Source organism: Siphateles boraxobius, unplaced genomic scaffold (assembly GCF_051911475.1).
Source record: "Siphateles boraxobius isolate OS27281-9 unplaced genomic scaffold, OSU_SipBor_1 130, whole genome shotgun sequence".
Classification (NCBI taxonomy): domain Eukaryota; kingdom Metazoa; phylum Chordata; class Actinopteri; order Cypriniformes; family Leuciscidae; genus Siphateles; species Siphateles boraxobius.
In genome coordinates, this window is record NW_027508734.1 from 43,692,979 (window position 1) to 43,712,633 (window position 19,655).

The 19,655-nt window shown below is 36.7% G+C and overlaps 1 protein-coding gene across 1 annotated transcript in view; it reads left to right on the forward strand.

Annotated features, from left to right (window-relative positions):
- The window catches only part of rell1 (RELT like 1), a 31,606-nt gene extending 12,410 nt beyond the window's left edge, over positions 1–19,196 (forward strand). The window contains exons 3-7 of the mRNA XM_077229543.1: positions 1,981–2,055; positions 6,093–6,144; positions 11,808–12,053; positions 15,457–15,592; positions 17,697–19,196. Of these exons, the coding sequence (XP_077085658.1) occupies positions 1,981–2,055; positions 6,093–6,144; positions 11,808–12,053; positions 15,457–15,592; positions 17,697–17,720 (533 nt within the window). The 3' untranslated portion in view covers positions 17,721–19,196. The remainder of the gene's footprint in view (positions 1–1,980; positions 2,056–6,092; positions 6,145–11,807; positions 12,054–15,456; positions 15,593–17,696) is intronic.
- The last annotated feature ends 459 nt before the right edge of the window (positions 19,197–19,655 follow it).

Consider the following 19,655-nt stretch of genomic DNA (forward strand, 5'->3'; position numbering starts at 1 on the left):
TTGCTTACGTACACTGCTTTGGTGGAGTCCAGGAGGCGTTTTAGCTTCAGGAAACTGGCCCACATTATCTTATCAACTTCAATCCACATAGCTAATGGATCAACAATGTTTTTTTTTATTGTTTTTTTATAGTAAGTCTCTATGTATGGCTTGCATGCGTTTCTAAGAATGTTCACGTGGCATTGTCTGAATTCTAGGAAACTTAAAAGTGTGTGGACTTGTTCAACCTGACACAACCTTCTCTCTCTCTCTCTTTGTCTTTTTGTTTGTCTTCAAATCTTTGGATCCACCCATATCCAATTGATTGAGCACTAGAATTGTATCTTTTTCCCTTAATCTGTCTAGACAGTGTTATTTAGTATTATGTAATTTATTACTATGTCAAATTGGCTTTTATTTATATTTAAATTTTTTGTTTTAGTAATTCATGTGCTTTTGTCATTTGTATTCACGTTTGTTTGAATATTTCTTTATAGCTTTGATTTATCTTTATTTTCATTTTAGTTTCAGTAACTTCAGCTTGCCAAGGCAACATTTCTGTTTACCTTAGTTAACATGAACTAACAATGGAAAAACACATCTATAGCATTTATCAATCTAGTTTTTAATCTCAACATTTACTAATACATTATTTATAAATAAAAAATGATATCTGTTAACATTAGTTCATGCACTGTGAACTAACATGAACATTTTTATTAACTATCATTAACAAAGATTAATAAATGCTGTAAATATATAGGCCTATTTCTCATTTATAGTTTATGTAAGTTAATGTACTGACTAATGTTAACCAATGAGTCCCTTTTGTAAAGTGTTACCGTATTTGTTAACGATAACAACGCTGAGTCAAGTAAATATAATCTCTGCTTTGTCTAGAATCGTGTATATTTATTTATACCTAAAATGCATTTCTTTTTTTTCTTCAGAATACTTTTGTTAAAAGATATTGAGAGTAATTAGAGCCACTCACCAATTTCCCATCAGCCTCTGCTCTCATCAGGATCTGTGGACCCAGTGATTTGATTTAATTTGTGGATGGATTTACAGTAACTGTGGCTCTGATTAGAGAGAAACTGAAACGCGGCTTTGGGTTGATCATTGTGGGTGTAATTTTGGCTTTTTTGTAGTTATAAACTTGGACTGACCCTATAGGTATTTTGGAATGGTGTATGGACATTATTTAGCTGTAGATTAACACATGCAAATCAAAAACTATCATAAGCAGATTAGTACTCATAAACTTTATATGACTCCAGAACTACATATTTCTCCGTCTGATTCCCAGCTGTGAAATGACACAACACAGGAAGTGTGTCCTTTCAAGTAGGGGTCCATGGCTTCAGGAAGGACATGGGTGGTGTGTGTGTGTGTTTTTCTGTAACCGGCCCCCTCTGAGCAGTAGTTTTGCAGAAATTTCCATCCATCTCCACTCTCCAGATGCCTTTATGAAGCCTTTCACTGACGTCAACAGACCATATTTATAGTTAGTTTTGTAAATGCTAGTGTTTTCTGCTATCATAAACAAGTCCTTTGTAGTACTACTGTGTCAGCAAAAATAATGTTTCATACCACCTGCATATTGAATGTAATGAAATTATACCAATAACACTAATAACAGTTGCTTTGTGATGACAGTTTGAGACAAATGCTGTTAAACCGGCACACTTTCTCTGGATGTTTTGTGTCACCTTAACACTAAACAAGCTGAGTGTTTTTTGAAAAATAAACATCACTTATACTTTATTCTTCACTTTATTAATTTTTCTAAAAAAGGCAAGTTGACTAATATTCAGTAGAACAAATTGTTATTCTACTTTTAACACAACCCATCTCTCTCTCTCTCTCTCTCTCTCTCTCTCTCTCTCTCTCTCTCTCTCTCTCTCTCTCTCTCTCTCTCTCTCTCTCTCTCTCTCTCTCTCTCTCTCTCTCTCTCTCTCTCTCTCTCTCTCTCTCTCTCTCTCTCTCTCTCTCTGTCAGATCTGAATGACACCTTCACTGATGCCAACGCTGACACGGTGGGCCAAATTGTTAACTACATCATGAAAAATGAAGGTAAGGTGAATGAATGGGAGGATAAAAATGAGTTTAGGCATCACACTACTTGCTAATGATTAGTACAGGACACAAGGTCTCTCAGAACTGATAGCATGTCTTTGTGGGGTGTATACAGTGAGGCAAATATGAGATGTGGTAACTAACCAGTCAGTCACATTGATCGTGATGCAGCATTGATTGTGACGGAGCATTAATAATCCTCAGCTGACCTCAGAACAGTGAATCAATATGAGTTCACACCAGACAACATGTTCTCCAATCAGCTCCAGTATCACAATTTACATTGAATATATATAGGCATATTATAATGCATGTTTACACAAAAATTGTCAACACACACACAAGTACTGCCCCCCTTTACTTAACATTCACATAAATTGTAAGAATGACTCATAGTAAAGAAAAACATTAGGACTATGCTAAAGCAATTAAATAGCAGTCCCAAACTAATTTTTGTTAATACAATGTTGATATGATAAAATATAAAATATAAAAAATAACACAAAGTGAAAATGAAGTGGCATTTTTGGGTTATAAAATATAAAAAATAACACAAAGTGAAAATGAAGTGGCATTTTTGGGTTATGGAAACGACACTTACCATGGTAAATACACAATACTAACAAGAACTGTTAATGAAACAGCTCCTGTGGAATAGAATGAAAACTGAATACCTGCATGCATAAAATACCTGCATGCAAATCCTTCTCAGCTAACACGTGATTTATTGGTATTTTACTTTTATTCCGTGACTTAATAATTTACATTTTAACGACGTTGCATGCTCGTAGTTTCTTTTGCACTTTATACAGTGAAGCGATACACAGCGCGCCGCCGCATTTGCGCGTACAATTGAAGAGTGCGCACTACGAGCACAGTATACCGGCTGACAGGACAGTAAAGTCCATTTTTCTGAGGTGAAAGACTTATTTCAGCGTACACTTACGTCACTGCCTGTTATGTCATATTGTGCTGAGTTTTCTTAAGTAGCCGTGCTTCGCCTCTCATAACATAATTATGCTCTAAACACACACACCCAGAGTGGATTTTCTTTTGTAATCGCGGCTTTGAACAATTACGTAATCGTGGCATCCGTAATCGCAATTAGAAATTCGATTAATTGTACAGCCCTAGTACGGTATTACTCCGCCGCCGGAAAAGGAAATGGGGTTGTTTGTATTCTTTCTGTGGTCTTATGCAGTCGCGGTATCGTTGGCTACGCTATCCAAACATTGGCAAAGGTGCATTATCGCCACCAACTGGGCTGGAGTGTCTATCATTCAAGCTCTCAACGGAAGAATGTCTGGTTGTAAAGCGTTTAGAAAAATAGGTCTAAACAGACCTAACACAGAAACCTAAAATTCTCGGGACAGCAGCATTTGTCCAAATTTCGATCTTAACCATTTTATTTCATCAGAAACGATCTTAAAACAGGGCTTTCAGTGTAAAATACAGAACTTGTGAACGTAGCCATGTTCAAATGGGGTCCGTGCGTTTGGTCTTAAAGGGGCTGTTTTAAATTCACATTAATTAGGCTGGCAGTTTTTGTTGTAGTATCAAAATTGGATTAAATAATTGATATTTCACTGGTGTCTAAACATTTGTACCTCTGACTCTTCTGGAGCTGCTCTAGTCTAAATATGTGCTGTGCTATTCAATGAAAGATAAAATAGAGATAGAGCAATAGAATGTAGAGTAACAGAAGCTCATACAATGCATTTTAGCAGGCTTAATTAAGCATGAAAATAATTGAAAGAAATATATATTTGATGAACAAATTAAGCCAACTAATATGATTTATATTCTTTTGGTTTATCTACTAATACATTTAAAAATTACAAATGCAGTGAAAATTCAGGGATCGGTTACGGTATCGGTATCTCGTTCCGCAAAGTGTTATCGGTGCATCCCTAATTAAAAATATTGTGAATTTTTTTTTTTTTTTTTTTTTAAATACAATTGTTTCACGCTGAATCAACACTGCAGTCCGTCTGAGATATAGAGCCATTTCTCATGGCTATGAGCATGATATTAAGTATTTAATATGATAAGTATTTAATACAACTTAATTCTTCAGGGCAATCATATATGAATGGGAAAAAAAATGCCTGACAGCGCTGGTCAATGGATTGACCTCTGTGAAGTGGTCAATCCAATCTTCATGTATATGGTATCTAAATCAGATACCATATACATTTAATTTGAGTAAAAAAATTAAATGAAATAAATAAAAATAATAATAAAGATATTGTTTGATAAGTGCTGATTGAAGTCCTTGAAATCCAAAAAAGTAGTGCTTGAAAAGTCCTTGAAAGTACTGGAATTTCATTTGACCGAGTCTGTACAAACCCTGTTTAAAGCCCCTCTGAAGTTCCTTGAAAGGCGCAGCATTAGTCAATGTGTTGACGTGATTTCCACTGAAAAAGGAAGACAAGGTGTGACAGATCGATCAGCTCCTCCACTTTTTTCCACTAGTTTCCTCCTAATCTCTAACCGTTTCTCCTCCATATAGCTCCTTAAAATATAGCATTCTGTGCAGAATTAAAATGGTTCCGATATGTTTTGTGGTCTGTGCCGACTCGATCATATGATCTTCTCTGTGCTGTCGTGTCTCTGGACCGTAGCAGACTGTGTGTGCGCTGCGGCGGTTTGCGTGACACAAACGTGAAACCAGGCTTCATTCGCCCCAATGGAAAGCATATTTACACTGTCTGAATTGTTCCCTTTCCCCTAGATAGTGCACTATGTGCCATTCTCCATGTAGAAATCTGTAAATGTGTGAAGAAGTCACCAATTTTAGCTTCAGTGTTCATAGTGTAGGGGTGGGACTCTTTAGATTTCATAGAGCATTTGATTGGACAGGAAATCTGATGAGAAGCTGAAGTGCAGAGTGATGTCATCAAATGATTTATCCATATTGGCAAAAGAGAGACTCTAAACTTTCTGTCCCTCCATTGGGAGCAATGCAATTTACGCATTCAAGGTCCAGAACGTTAGGAAATACATAATTAAAGTCATCATGTGACTCCAGTGGTTTAACCTCAATTGTATGAAGCGAGGAAAGTGCTTTGTTATAATATTATTTTGTAAATATAGAGGTAAACTGTTTTTTTATGCAAACAAAGCACTCGCCTCACTTCATAAAATTGAGGTTAAACCACTGGAGTCACATGATGACTTTAATGATGTCTTTTTCCTATCGTTCTGGACCTTGAGTGTGTAAATTGCGTTGCTCCCAATGGAGAGACAGAAAGCTCTCAGATTTCATCAAAAATGTCTTCATTTGTGTTCCGAAGATGAACGAAAGTCTTACAAGAAATACAAGTAGATTTCAGTTGTGCATGAAATGGAAACTCTGATCTGAGAATGGAAAATAGCAGAACTGTAGTCTATTTAGACCTGTTTAGAAAAACATCATTAGTCAATCCATGGTTACTCCTCCTGATCACCAGCATTTCAAAACGTTTCATTCCCCTCAGTGTGCCGTATGAACATTACTCCTTATATCTTGTGTTTGTGTTTTATCATATTTCGTATTTCACCATCTCCACAGCTTTATCACAATTCATGATAGCAGCACAGAAACATATTTTCAGAAACCTCTAGTGGAAGAACACAATTCATGTAGCTGTCAATTTCTTAAAATGGATAACGTGCTCTTCTGTGTAAATGGAAGGAACTGAAAGTTTTGTGAAATGAAAGGCACTTTCACTGCCAGTGGTTGCACAATTCAAGTGCCAGCCTATGAAAATGACATTTAGTGTGTTATCTCATTCTTCCTCTGTTGCATTAATAAGATGCCTGTACAGCTGTGAAATGTGATTTACACTAATATTTGTAATGTGTTTATTGATGGCCTGAAGCTACCCTGTGTCCAGTGCGATTATGTGCTGGATAGCAGTTGCATCAGAAGGCAGTCAGCTGCTTTCATTAGTCTGAAGAATCCAGTCAAGCAAGTGGTTCTGCATCTGAGGCTGCAGACTCTTCCCTGTGTGAAGTCTTTTAATAAACTCTCTCTCATTCTCTTTCACCAGCCAACTCTGATGCACTCCAAGCCATGGTTCAGGACAGTATAGACTCAGAGAGGTGAGTCCTCCTTTATGTCTTCCTTATACTCGCTATTTGTGTCTTCTGTAATGGTGTTCTGAACTAGTAGTTTTGATAATCTTATGTACATCTGCAGTTTTAATTTAGTTGTTCATAATTGACACAGATGGTGTTTTGAATTTGTTTCAAAATCAAATCATATGCTTACATACTCATTGACACACACACACACACACACACACACACACACACACACACGCATGTCTGTTTCACTGAATTAGACTTCCATTGATTTTACAAATCAAGTTAATGGTATAAAGGATAAGTTTACACAGAAACGTGCAAAACAATAGATTTAAATAAAAAGATGTTTTGGGTGATTTATAAGCCTTTTTAACTAGTGAGGACCAGTAAAATGTAATCTCAAGTCGGTTGTCATAGTATGACAATAATGGGACATTTGGCACGCACAAATGCATACACACACACACACTACAGTGGTGTCAAGGATTCAAAAGTGTATTTAAACCAGTGCTATTTTAGTTTTTACTTTAGTTTTATTAATATTTTCAATTGGCTTTTATATTTGTAGTTTTCTTGTTAATTGTAGTATAATTTATAGTAATTTCATAATGTGCTGTTGTTTTATTTTTATTTATTACTTTTTATATATACATTTATTTATTTATTTTTATTTCAACTTAAAGTTTATTGCCAAGGCAACATTTCAAATTTTCGTTTACTTAAAGCTAAAAAATATAAATATTAGTTGAAAAACTTAATTTAAATTAACAGAAATGTTTTAATAGTTTTAGTCTTAGCTAATGATATGAACCCTGATTTAAACCTTTTTTGTTTTTACCTTAATTACATAAAATGAAGTTTAAAGAGGGACAAATAAAATACATTTTAATTATTTAATTAAACTTATCACTCAGTTTTTTTATGCTGGTAATTCGATTCATTATGTATTTAGAGTATTTTTTAAAAGCACAGTAGCATACTTGATCACATGATTCACTAGCAAAACATTCATGCTTGTTTTACAAGAGCACCACAGCTTACAAAACTCAAAAGGTGTTTATTAAAGCAGTACCTCATCCCTCCAAAAGATGCCGCTATCACTTCTCAAATAACAGCCGCAGCAAAACAGGACAGATTCGTGTTGAGGAATTGAGGTGGTTCTGTCTGTCTCGTATGACACATTGTGGGGAAAATCACCATGAGGCAAAGAAACATAAATCACTGACAGTGCTGCAAGCCAGAATAAGATCCAGGAAGGATCTTTCAAAATCACATATACAGAGTCGTCATGAAATATGAGTCTGGGTGGAGCAGTCTCAGTTTTATCAATGCTCTATTTTACCAGCATCATGACATCAGTTTATAGATTGTGACAGTTCATTACCTGGCACTATGACTACTATCATCAAGATCATCTTTAATCTGATCACTGGATTGTGACATTTCCTTACCTCAGCTATACTAGACTATATTCCTGAAACATTTCAAAATGCATGAGTGAATGTGTATTTATCCTGAGTGGATGTATTTTAATTTATGTAATTCAAAGTCTTACACATCAATCCCTAGATTAAAGGGAGCGTTCACTCATAAAAAATGAATGTTCTGTCATCATATACTCACTCTCATGTCATTCCAAACCTGTTTGGTTTCATTTATGCAGTGGAACAAAAAAGGAGATAAATGGACTGGTTGCTTTCAAATTTCTACACGAGTTCAAAAAGACCATGAAAGTATTTTAAAACTGGTCCTACTGTAAATGTGTTTTTTAAGGCTTCTAATTTTAGTCCTTGTTCACTGATAATCTTCCCCTCCGGTGAGCTTTCAACACAAGAAAACTGCTGTAACCTGATCAGTGAGAGTACCTGAATGAATCATTTCGAAAGGTTCAACCAATTCATTTTTACAGATTAAAAAAATATATATAATTTACTTTGAATATAAAAATACTACAATACTAAAAATATACAAATACATTTTTGTTATCCTTCTTGAGGCTTGGATATCCATTCGTTTTAACTACATTGAAAAGCTCAACCAGCATACTTGTCAGAATGTCTCCTTCTGTGTTCAATGGAAGAAAGGAAGTCATATGGGTTTGGGAGCAACAGGAATGTGAGTAAATGATGACAGAGTTCTCATTTCTGGGAATTCCTTTAATACATTACTTCCCCCAAATGTCCTCCTCTAATTGTGTGTGTGTGTGTGGTATATGTTTTTTTTAGTTAGTCTGAGCATTCATGTGAATACCAGATTTGGGTTGAACAATGAGGTCACTCTGCTTGAGTCTCACACGCTGTATACGCAGCAGAGGGGAATTTGCTTCCTCAAGTCGAGAATGAGACGGATATAAAGAAGAGCAGAGCATACAGAATGTGATTGGTTTAGAGCAATGGAAAAGGGGAAAAAAAGGAGAGGCGCTCCGAATGATCCAGGCTGGGGGTGTGGCTTATGAGTGGAGGGGTGGATTTACAATAGATGCTACTTGCAAATTTTTTGTTAGAATACACAGCTTCTGGTCATCAAATGGGAAAGATAGTTTTGCTGCTTCCAAGCTACAAGTTGTCTAATTTAGTGTAGTTCAACTACAGACAAGCTTACCTTCTGAAAAATTAGTAAACTACATTACAAGAAAAAGTAGCTAACTACTCTGACGCTACTTAAAGAGACAATATTTTATGAGCATAGTTATTTGATTACGGTTATCAAATTAGAAATAACAATGCATAGATAATGTATTTTGCTTTTGCTATATAATTTGTATGTAAAGAAATTTAAATTAAATCATTGTGCACTGTTCAGGATATTTCTCTCTGATCCACATGGAGATGCTGAGAAATACAATATCCCACATACTCGGAAGAATAGAAACAAAAATCCCTCCATATGCGCAGAATTATTTTAATTTTCTTTTTTAAAACAAAACAAAAAGGATAGATCCCATTTTTCTTATCCATTGTTAAATTAAGTTCTTGATGATGCTAAATCACTTTGTTTTAATATTAACAATGAATTGGAGTAATAATGAATCTACAAGAAAGTGCGCAGAACCCTACTGTACTGTGACAGTAACAAAAGATAAAGCGTGCACTGTTATTTCAGTGTTGTTAATGTTGTGGATATTTCAGCAAACTGTTTGCTTTGTACATTCAGTTTAACAGCATTGTTAAAGGTATACATGTTAAAAAAACTTGGTGTATTCGTGCAACGTCGTTACCTGTGGTACATAGTTGTTTATAAGCTGACTATTCCAGGATTGTTCTCAGTGGATATTAGGAAAATATTTCACTTCATTCAGACCAGCACTCTTTTTCTATACCATATCACTGTATATCTCTGTACTGTTTTACCACACCCAGCATTTCAGTGATCGAGTTAACAAGCTGAATGATTCAGACTTATTCTCGAACTTATTTGGATTGTTCTGGTTACCATTTGTCGTATAGCTCGCTACTGAAAACGCTAAACTACTTTAAAAGTAACATCTAGCACTGGCAGCTAGATGGTGTAGTTTCAACATTTACCAGCAGGGGCTAACGGGACCGTGACAACCAGCAGAACCATGACTCCCTAATGACTGAATTAAGGGGATAGGACCATGTGTGTTTATAAATTATCAAACTGATCTTGCACCGTTTAGGCTCGTCATCGCCAAACACACCAAAAATGCGTAGAGTGTGTTTGCATGCGTGTCTCTTCCTCTTTTATGTTCCTCATAGCTCCTCTTGCAGGTGACAATTGAAGTATCTTTGTGCCGCTCTTCCTCTGCCTCTCGAGTGAGGCACGCACACGTATGCACACAGCAGAACAACATCCCGCAGTGTAATGAAGACAGATAAGAGAAGACCACTACATTTCCCTCTTTTAGTTGGCAGAGTGGAAGGACAAAATAAATAGAGGGTGAAAGGAGAGGGAAAGACAGATAAAGCAGCTGGGGAAAGAGTCTAGCTGTCGAAAGTAACAGTTATGCTGCATTTCAGCTAAAATATAATAGAATTCCCTGTGAAAGGTGAAGCTTCTTTCAGTGTTAAATGCATTCATCTATTGTGGTATAGAGCTCCGCAAATATATACTGTATACTAGATATCAAAAATATTGTAGTTTTAAATATTTGATCTTAAATATTGTTATATATATATATATATATATATATATATATATATACATACATGCATATATACAGTAATGTTAGAGGACGGCGAGTCCTCAGATAGTTTTAAAAATGCTAACAGTCGGAGAAAAGCTTCCTGTGGTCCTAAAATTGTCCGCTTCAGTGAAATTGGCAGTGTCAGTATGTAGCTGAAAAAAGAAATGAGGGGCTGCCCATAACCAGAGCCGTCATCCAGCTGAAGGCACTGGAAATCGCCAAAGAGCTGAACATACCCACCAGCGATGCCCCTTATTTCGGCTACGTAGTGACACACTTGCCTGTTAATTTCTTCGAAGAAGCTGCTTGGATGCTGCGTAAGGATGATGCAGCGTAATAGATCAGCATTACGCCACAGAACAAGTCTTGCCCGGCACTTGCCCTCTGACTTCTTTCAGATTAATGAAAAAAAATCAGGGAGAAACGGCTGTCTTTTCAGTGGTTTGTGATCGGCCTAAGGAAAAACATTGATCCCACATTACCTATCTGATCCAGGGGATATGAAATGCCTGTGTTTTTTGACATGCCTTTGTAAAAGACAAGGTTTTGGTCCTCAAAAAGCCTTCTTCCAAAAGATACATCTTTATAAAGTGAGTGTAGTCTTATAATCAGGGTAATCTTATATTTGGAACAATTCTTATATATCTGAAATTAATGACATGAAATACAATACATGTCTTAAATGCCTAAAATGAACCATCATTTCCATCAAACAGCCACTGTTGCCGAGTAGATTCAGTAAAGACAAGGAACCATATTTAATACATGGTATTAAATATGGTGTTATTTAAACTTTTACACTATAGATTTTTAAAAATGTTTTTGAAAGTCTCTAAACAAGGCTGCATTTATTTGATAAAAAATGTAGTGTCTATTTAGGTGAATCGATTCAAAACGCATTCATCAGCATAATCACTCAAAAATGTACACTTAAGTCTCAATTATTCAGCAGGATGCCTTAAACACACCAAAAGTGACAGTAAATAAATTTTCTTTTACAAGAGTTGTCTAGTTAAAAATATTTTTTATTTCAAATAAATGCTTTTCTTTGAAAATTATTCATAATAGAATGAAAGCATATTAGAATGATTTCTGAAGGATCATAAATTTGCCATCACAGAATCCAGATTTGCCATCACAGAAATAAATGTAATTTTAAAATGCATTAATAATGAATCAAAACATACTGTGATGCAGCTTTTGAGATTGTATGAAACTGTAAACAGATGCTATACAAATATTTAATGATATAAGGACTAATAGCTCTTTGGTCAAGCCTAGACTATCCATGTGTCCAAACAACAGTAAACATAGTTATTTTGTTTAAATAGTGTGTGAAAGTGTGCAATATTGCTATGATACACATTTCAAATATTAGTATGCTTGGAGAAGGTCAAGTTAAGTACATTGTGGGCCACATAACCCACCGCAGTGTTTTCTGTTGTACATAACAAATTTTGGCAACTGTAACTAGGTCATCTTGGGTATTTCATGCAGTTAAGCTGATATTTTTCTGTTCAATATTCTACAGTGGCCCTATGACACCAACCTCTCCAAACACTCCCAGCAGCCCAGAGAGCCCTGCACTGCCAGGGTTGCCGCCCAGCACAGCCAAACACACCTGCAACCACCTGCACACCATCGGAGGAATGGGAGGACATAAGAATATCTGCAACCGCTGCAACCAGAAAAAATGGCCTCTGATGAGACGCTCGTCCAGCAGGAAACTGGAGAGACGCAGTCACATAGGAGAGGTCACCGTGCTGTCTGTGGGCAGGTGTGTTTTACATACAGAAACACTTTTAGGGTGCTCCGATCAGGGTTTTTGGGGTAAATTACCGATCACTGGAAACAGTATTGGCCTATACCGATCACTGAAATGACTAATACTACATGATAAATAGGATGCTTTAAGTAGACCCACTAGGGTTATTTAGCTATTCTTAACAACAATGTATTTTAAGTATAAAAAAAGTAAGTGATGAGAAAGTATCATGAATTGACAACTCTTTATTTAGCAAGCAACATATTCCATTCAATTAGGAAGTACATAGTGCTTAACAAATATAGCTTTTCTGTGAAATATGAAGAGAAAAAAACAGAACCGTCTTTATCAACAAAGTAATCAAACGTAAAACCACTGCATAGTCTTCACTGTATGAATTAAATATAGATTAATCCTACTAATGGCCAGATTTACTAACAGCATGCGTCAGCGCAAACCCTCTTTTGCCGTTAAACTACTGTCGGGTTTTACTAAAGACACGCAGTGAAAAATTAGCGCTTGTTTCTGCGGCTGACCTTATTGCATATGCATTTGTAGAAGTTTCCATTTTGCTTTTTGACACAAAATTTATGGGACGAGAGTATTTAAATTGATCGTGCAAGGTGATTTACTAAGGTCTGCGTTAGTCAATGCTGGTTACTGGTATTTGTGCTATTATTTACCACCCAAAAAAATGCATGTCTTATACCAGATGCGGTTCTTGGTAGATTGCGTTGGTCATTATGCAACTGTTTATGTTCATTTAAGACATAACTGACTGTGTTTAAACGAATACTCACCAAGAAACTAGAGCCAGGAAACTTTGACATATTTCTGTATGTATTTAACTATTTGGACCTGAACCCAAAGCTTAAAGTATACTTTGCTTCTCTGTGTTCCACTCTATCTCGGAGTGCGTGCACAAAAGGCATTGGAGAATAATGGCTTAATTCAGATTCAATAACTCTTTTTATTATCGAGCACGTCCTGCAGTTTACCAACATAGACTGCATTTTACAACAATCACTGATCTAACAGATTTGGACGTTAAGTTTGGCTTTCAGGGAGAAACGAAAGCACACCGGAGTGAAGAAAAGAAATGCTCTAAAATCGTACAGCTCTAGTTCTGCATCGATACCCAGCCCTTGCAGTTTTAGTGACTCTAATAAATAACAGGTCTTTTTATGATGCATGTATGTTGTTATACAATTAAGTAGATGTTTATTGTAAATATTTCAGTCATTACAACTAAATATTTTTTAGCATGTTAATAGATATGACAATGTTAATGTATTTGGTCTTGGTGGTCTAGATCTGCTCCAAGTTTTGCTGCAGAGCAAGTGTGAAGTTGATCGTGCCAATAGATACACAGACATGTTGCTTTTAGCTGCTGCTGCTGCTGCAGGAATTGACATACAGTATCTCACAAAGTGAGTATACCCCTCTCATTTCAGCAAACATTTTAATATATCTTCTCAAGGGACAATACTATAGAAATGAATCATGGATACATTTTAGAGTAGTCAATGTGCTGCTTGTATAGCAGTCTATATTTACTGTCCTCTGAAAATAACTCAACATACAGCCATTAATGTCAAAATAGCTGGCAACAAAAGTGAGTACACCGTGAATATTTGAGAACCTTAATCCTCCTGGCATTGGAGTTCACTAGAGATGCACAGGTTGTTGCTGGGATCCTCTTCACCTCCTCCATAATGACATCACGAAGCTGCTTGACACATGGCGCCTCTCCACCTTCAGCTTGGGTTCAGGTCTGGAGACATACTTGGCCACTCCATCCCCTTCTCCTTTAGCTTCCTCAGCAAGGCAGTTGTCATCTTGGCGGTGTGTTTGGTGTCGTTATCATGCCGTTCGGCACAGTTTCTGAAGGGAAGGCATCATGTTCTGCTTCAGAATGTCACAGTACATGTTGGAATCCATGTTTCCCTCAATGAAGCGCAGCTCCCCAGTACCTGCAGCACTCATGCAGCCCCAGACCATGATGATACATGCTCGATTGTAGGCAAGACACAATTTTCTTGGTACTCCTCACCAGGGCGTCGCCTCACATGCTGGACACCATCTGAGCCAAGTTTATCTTAGTCTCATCAGACCACAGGGCATGATTCCAGTAAGTCATGCTCTTCAACAAACTGTTTGCAGCCTTTCTTGTGAGCCAGCTTCAGAAGAGGCTTCCATCTGGGACAACGGCCATGCAAACCGACTTGTTGCAGTGTGTGGCGTATGGTCCAGTGTGTGGCGTATGGTCCGAGCACTGACAAGCTGACCTTCCGCTTCTGCGACCTTTAAAGCAATGCTGGCACGATCATGCATCTGTTTTTTGAAGCCAGCTTCTGCACCTGATGTACAGCACGAGGACTCGACTTCTTTGATTGACCCTTGCGAGGCCTGTTGCGAGTGGAACCCGCTTTGGAAAACCTCTTTATGACCCTGGCCACTGTACTGTAACTCAGTTTCAGGGTGTTACCAATCTTCTTATAGCCTAGGCCATATTTGTGGAGAGCAACAATTCAAATTTTCAAATGCTTAGAGTTATCTGGCATGTTGAACATCCAGTGTTCAGTATGAGACTATTGTACTCAAAGCACCAAATTTTAACTGCTCCAATACAAGATACACAAATTTGTATGGTCCTGTCAAGCAGTCAAAAACATGAACATGATGAATAGGACATGTGGCATTGCATGGTTAAACAACATATTGCTGTTATCACTTGGGGTGTACTCACTTTTGTTGCCAGCTATTTTGACAATAATGGCTGTATGTTGAGTTCTTTTCAGACGACAGTAAATGTATACTGCTATACAAGCAGCACATAAGTTTTATTTCTATAGTATTGTCCCTTGAGAAGATATACTAAAATGGTTGCTGAAATATGAGGGGTGTACTCACTTTTGTGAGATACTGTATGTTAATCCCATAGCAGATCTAGACAGGTGGAGCTGGGGACGTAGAGGGTTTCAGAGGACCAGCTTACAGCAAACATTGAACCTGATTATTTAAAAGCTGCAGAATCAACAGAGGCCAATTAGCTTGTGCCATATAGTAAATGATGTGACCGCTAACAGATTGCATATAATGCCTTTACATTTAGCCTGTGCTATCTGGAGTTTCATGACTATACTAGATATTTATTAATCTGTAAATTTGTTGAAAATCTGCCAGTTAGAATGACTGCCCATTCTGTTTTTTTTTTTTTTACATTTTGGTCTATATGTCTACATCACTGTGCACAAAGCAGGCCCATATAGAAATGCTTTACTGAGCCTGGTGGAGGGAGAACTGGACTGGCCCGACCCTGGCTCACTGCTTTTGTTCCAAATGTGCTAAATGGGATTCATGTCTGGGCTTTGTGCGGACACTGCTCTCATTACATCTTCCTTTCTTTCTCTAGATTCCGGGTGACAAAGTGCGACCCCAAATCGGCCCGTGAAAGACGGACGTTGTTGATCACTGAGCCCAATGGTAGTGTCCCCTCTTCACCTTCTACCACTGACCCCCCTCAACACAGCACAGGACCACAGTCACAGGTGAGCGGCTTTAGTGTACAAGAAAACATACTTTGTCCGCGGATGGTCTGTCATTCCTAAGGCCCTGTGTCCACCAAAAAGATTTTATTTAATTGTCTGCAAAGGGAGCGCTGTATATTGAAAAATTGCAGCAGCGTGATGAGCCACTGAGCGGTTATATAGGTAAAATGCAGCACTTGTCACAGTTTTTAACCAGCCAACCAATAACAGTAGAGGAGGGGCGGGACAAATACCACACTGACCAACAGTCACATTCTACTTGCACAACGACTAAACAACAATGGAGGAAAAGTTAATATTGCAGCTCTGTGTATTCATGTCTTTGCAAGATGACATCCTTAGACTAACACAATATAATTATAAAAAAAATAATGCTTGGAGGAATGTTTAGCTCACCTTCATCTACCAGATAAGCAGCTAAACACTGTAAGCTTCTCAAGTGCCCACATCTGGCTAAAAACACTTTGATGGACACACAGATGCTGTCACATTTACTGGTGTTCTGCAAATTTTCATTGGCAAAATCCAGACACTTCAATAGATATTAACGTAGTCGTTTTGCGTGCGGGCGAAGACCCACTCACAGACATTGTAGCGGGTTCAAATCGGTCATGTGTATTTGCTGCATTTATGAACAGAAAGCTGCTTGGTTTGAAATTGACTTGTGTGTGAATTATGCTTAATACATCATTACACTATTTAGGGCCCTATGAAATCAGTTTTATTTTCTCCCAAAATCCATTATTCCCGTTTTAATTTTTCTGGATTGTTTTTTATCCATTATTTTTATTTTTTTGGTTAAATCAAATATAAGTAATCAAAAGGCATGTCTAATTAACCCTAAAAATGGCAAGACCTTAAAGAGCAATCTGAAAATAAATGTATTGCTATTTTCCATCTTCTTAAGACGCATACAATTTCATGATTTTTTTAACATTACTTTTTTCTTTTTTTTTAAGTGTTTGTATGCCCCATAAATTCATAAAAAAGAGTGCTTGTTTGGCAATGCTTGTTACAATATTTTAGCCAAATTATTATTACATTTATTCTCTCATAACTTAAACTAAACATTTTTTGTAAAATTCTGTTGACCAATGATTATAATGCCCATTAATAAATATGTTATAGCCTACTGTATATTATTTAATATGCAAATCTAGGGCCTATAAATTATCAATAGGACCAAAACTTTGCTGAAAAACTTCTTGTACACAATCTACTTTATGCCTTCTGAGTATGATTGGTAGTTCATACTTTGTTATTAAATAGTCTTTTTTGCTCATAAAGATTTAATGATTTTTATAAAGTAAATGTAAAAAACATTTCCTGGACTGAAGCAGCTTGGGTTTACTTGATTATTCATACACCATTACTTTTTTATGTTTTATGCTTTTTTATGTTTTTTATGTTTACATGTTAATGTAAATGTCATATATGACACAACAGGCTTTTGGGGAACATTTATTTTTTAAGATTTATCCCCCAGATCTAAATATTTTCAACAAATTCACAACCCTTTCAACATAAAACCAAGAAATGATCCCTGCCTTTCCACACAGCCTCTCAAATGTTTGTATCCCCCAGGATATGAATTAATTCAAATCATTAAACTTATGTATACAAGTTTTTTTTAACCAAATTCTGTGTTTACTGTTTTAAATTTCCTGGATCCCACACACCGATACACGCAGAACATGCAGGATTCATAATTAAATGGTTAAATAATTAAATAGTCTTTTCGCTGTTTAATATTCACAGACACTAGTCTTTATTGTAATTTAAGTGTACTGACCTGCTTTTTATTTATTCATCAAAGCTCTGATGTTGAAGTTCTTCAGAAGTGAAGTTCTGCGTTACACTGTAAATTCCATGAAATTCTGTGACATTCCTCGTTATACTGAAAAAAAAAAATTTATGACTGGATTCCGCGATTCCATCCGCCTTTTCGGCATCACAGAAATCATAGGGCCCTAACTATTGAAAATAAAACATTTTGCCTGGGAATTTTTGCAGACATTTCTCTAATTACCTTAATGCACGTTAAGCAAACTCTACAGTTTATCAAGTGATAATTGTACCCTTGTTTTGTGTCGTTTGTCTTTAGGAGAAAGGAGACAGTGCAAAGTGACATCTGTATAGTTCTTCTGCTTCTCAGGTGACATTTTAAAAAGATTTTAATCGGGAAGCCACACTTCCAAAGAGGAATTTAGAGAGTGAAAACCCCTCAAACTGTGATGATAGATGTGATAATGGAGGAAAAGAGGATGATGAATGCAAACCCTCCTGTCCGTCATGTGGCGCGTCGATCGTGGAAAGACAGCAGAAGCGGTTTTATATAAATTAACCTGTCACTATGCCAACCCACCCTTCTCAAACATCCTCACGTCATTATCAGTGGTGGATGGCATCATTTGTGCTTGTTAATGGCTATGAGAGTGTCAATGGTTAATCCAACCTGTCGCCATGGTGAGATCTTCGGTATGTGCCTCTCTGGGCTATTTCCAGGAAGTGGGAAGTTTTGTTCGAAATTTTTCTTTTTATTGAAAGCTGTGATAAATGCGGTAAACCAGAGCCATGAAACGTCTCACTGGTTACAATCCAGAACAAAGTTTTTTTTCAACCTGCCATCGTCTTAAATGGACTGGGCTTCCATCTCTTCACTAAATACAACTTTTCACCTTTTTTTTTTTTTTAACGACTTAAATTGTTTTGAACACATTTTTCTGTAAATCAATGAAATCGCATGTTTAATAGATTTATCACCTAGCGCACCTTAACTGACTGGAAGTCTGCTTGTTGATGTAGGGACGAGTCTGGGTTTAGAGGATTGCGCTCATTGTTCACTAGTCTGCCGAACACTCGACGGTTTAGAAATGTTAAACATTCTTAGTTTCATGATTCAGTATAGCTTGCATGTGTCCAACATCATTCAGACCCTCTCAAGTCTATAGCACATAAATTAATATAATGTCCGGCGTATACAATAGATAAGACTGTATCCTTCACTATAACAATAAATGTTAAGTTATTGTGCTCTTTGGAAAAAACAAACTAACAAAAAAAAAAACTGTGGTACCTCAATAAAAGAGAGAAGTGTCCTTGCTTTAGTGCCAACCATAGGCAAAAATAAAGGACTTTTAAAAGTTCTGAGCATTTTAATCAAAACTAGTTTCCAATAAATACATTGTTTTATGGTTTTCTTTCATTAGTATTTTCATTATGTTGATATAGTGCCAGTGATTTATGTTTTGCCTTTGTTTTTGTTCAAGTACTATACAGGTGAACCTCTGGATGTTTGTGGTTTTCTAGCTCTATACAAATGAGCTTGTTGAAGTGCTGGAATGATTTGTTTAATAAGATGCCCATAGCCTTCCTGATCAAATTCAGATTCAATTTTATTTAACTTGAATCTCAATGTGTACTGAAATGGTCACTTAAAGTACCGTAACTTCTGAAACCCACAAGGATTCAAGACATTTAGAAAGTGTGTAAACGGAAACATTTATGAGTTGTTCAACAAAGAAATAAAATGAGTGAGAATGTACTGTTTAATTTTATTGAAAGTTTTGTACCCAGAATTTATACATTAAAAATATTAAACGAACATTGTACTGGTTGTTTTGCTGCTGCTTTTACCCGAAAACCACGTCATCTCCACGCCGAGCACAAGACAACAGTTTCCTACACAGAATGTGCTTTACCTTTGAGCTACACCAACAGGTGTAGCAAAAGAGCATGGCTTTTCGAGGATTCATTGAAACTTAAACTTCTGAATGTCCTTCAAACTTTCTCAGCACAACAAACTCTCAAAGCCTTCATCCACAGTGAGACCTGAGACGTGCAGTACGTTTTCTAGAGCTGGACTGGGGTTAAAGATCAGTGAGGATCTGTTAATAGGTGACTGGTGCAGCACTAATGACCTTCAATGACCCAAAACTCCGACGCTGAAGGCTTTTCTTTCCCATCTCCCCGTGACCGCTGCCTGCTTACACATGACCTATTGGAAAGTATGTGACTGAGCATTATATACACTGTTTTATTTTTGTACTTTATGCATCAGGGT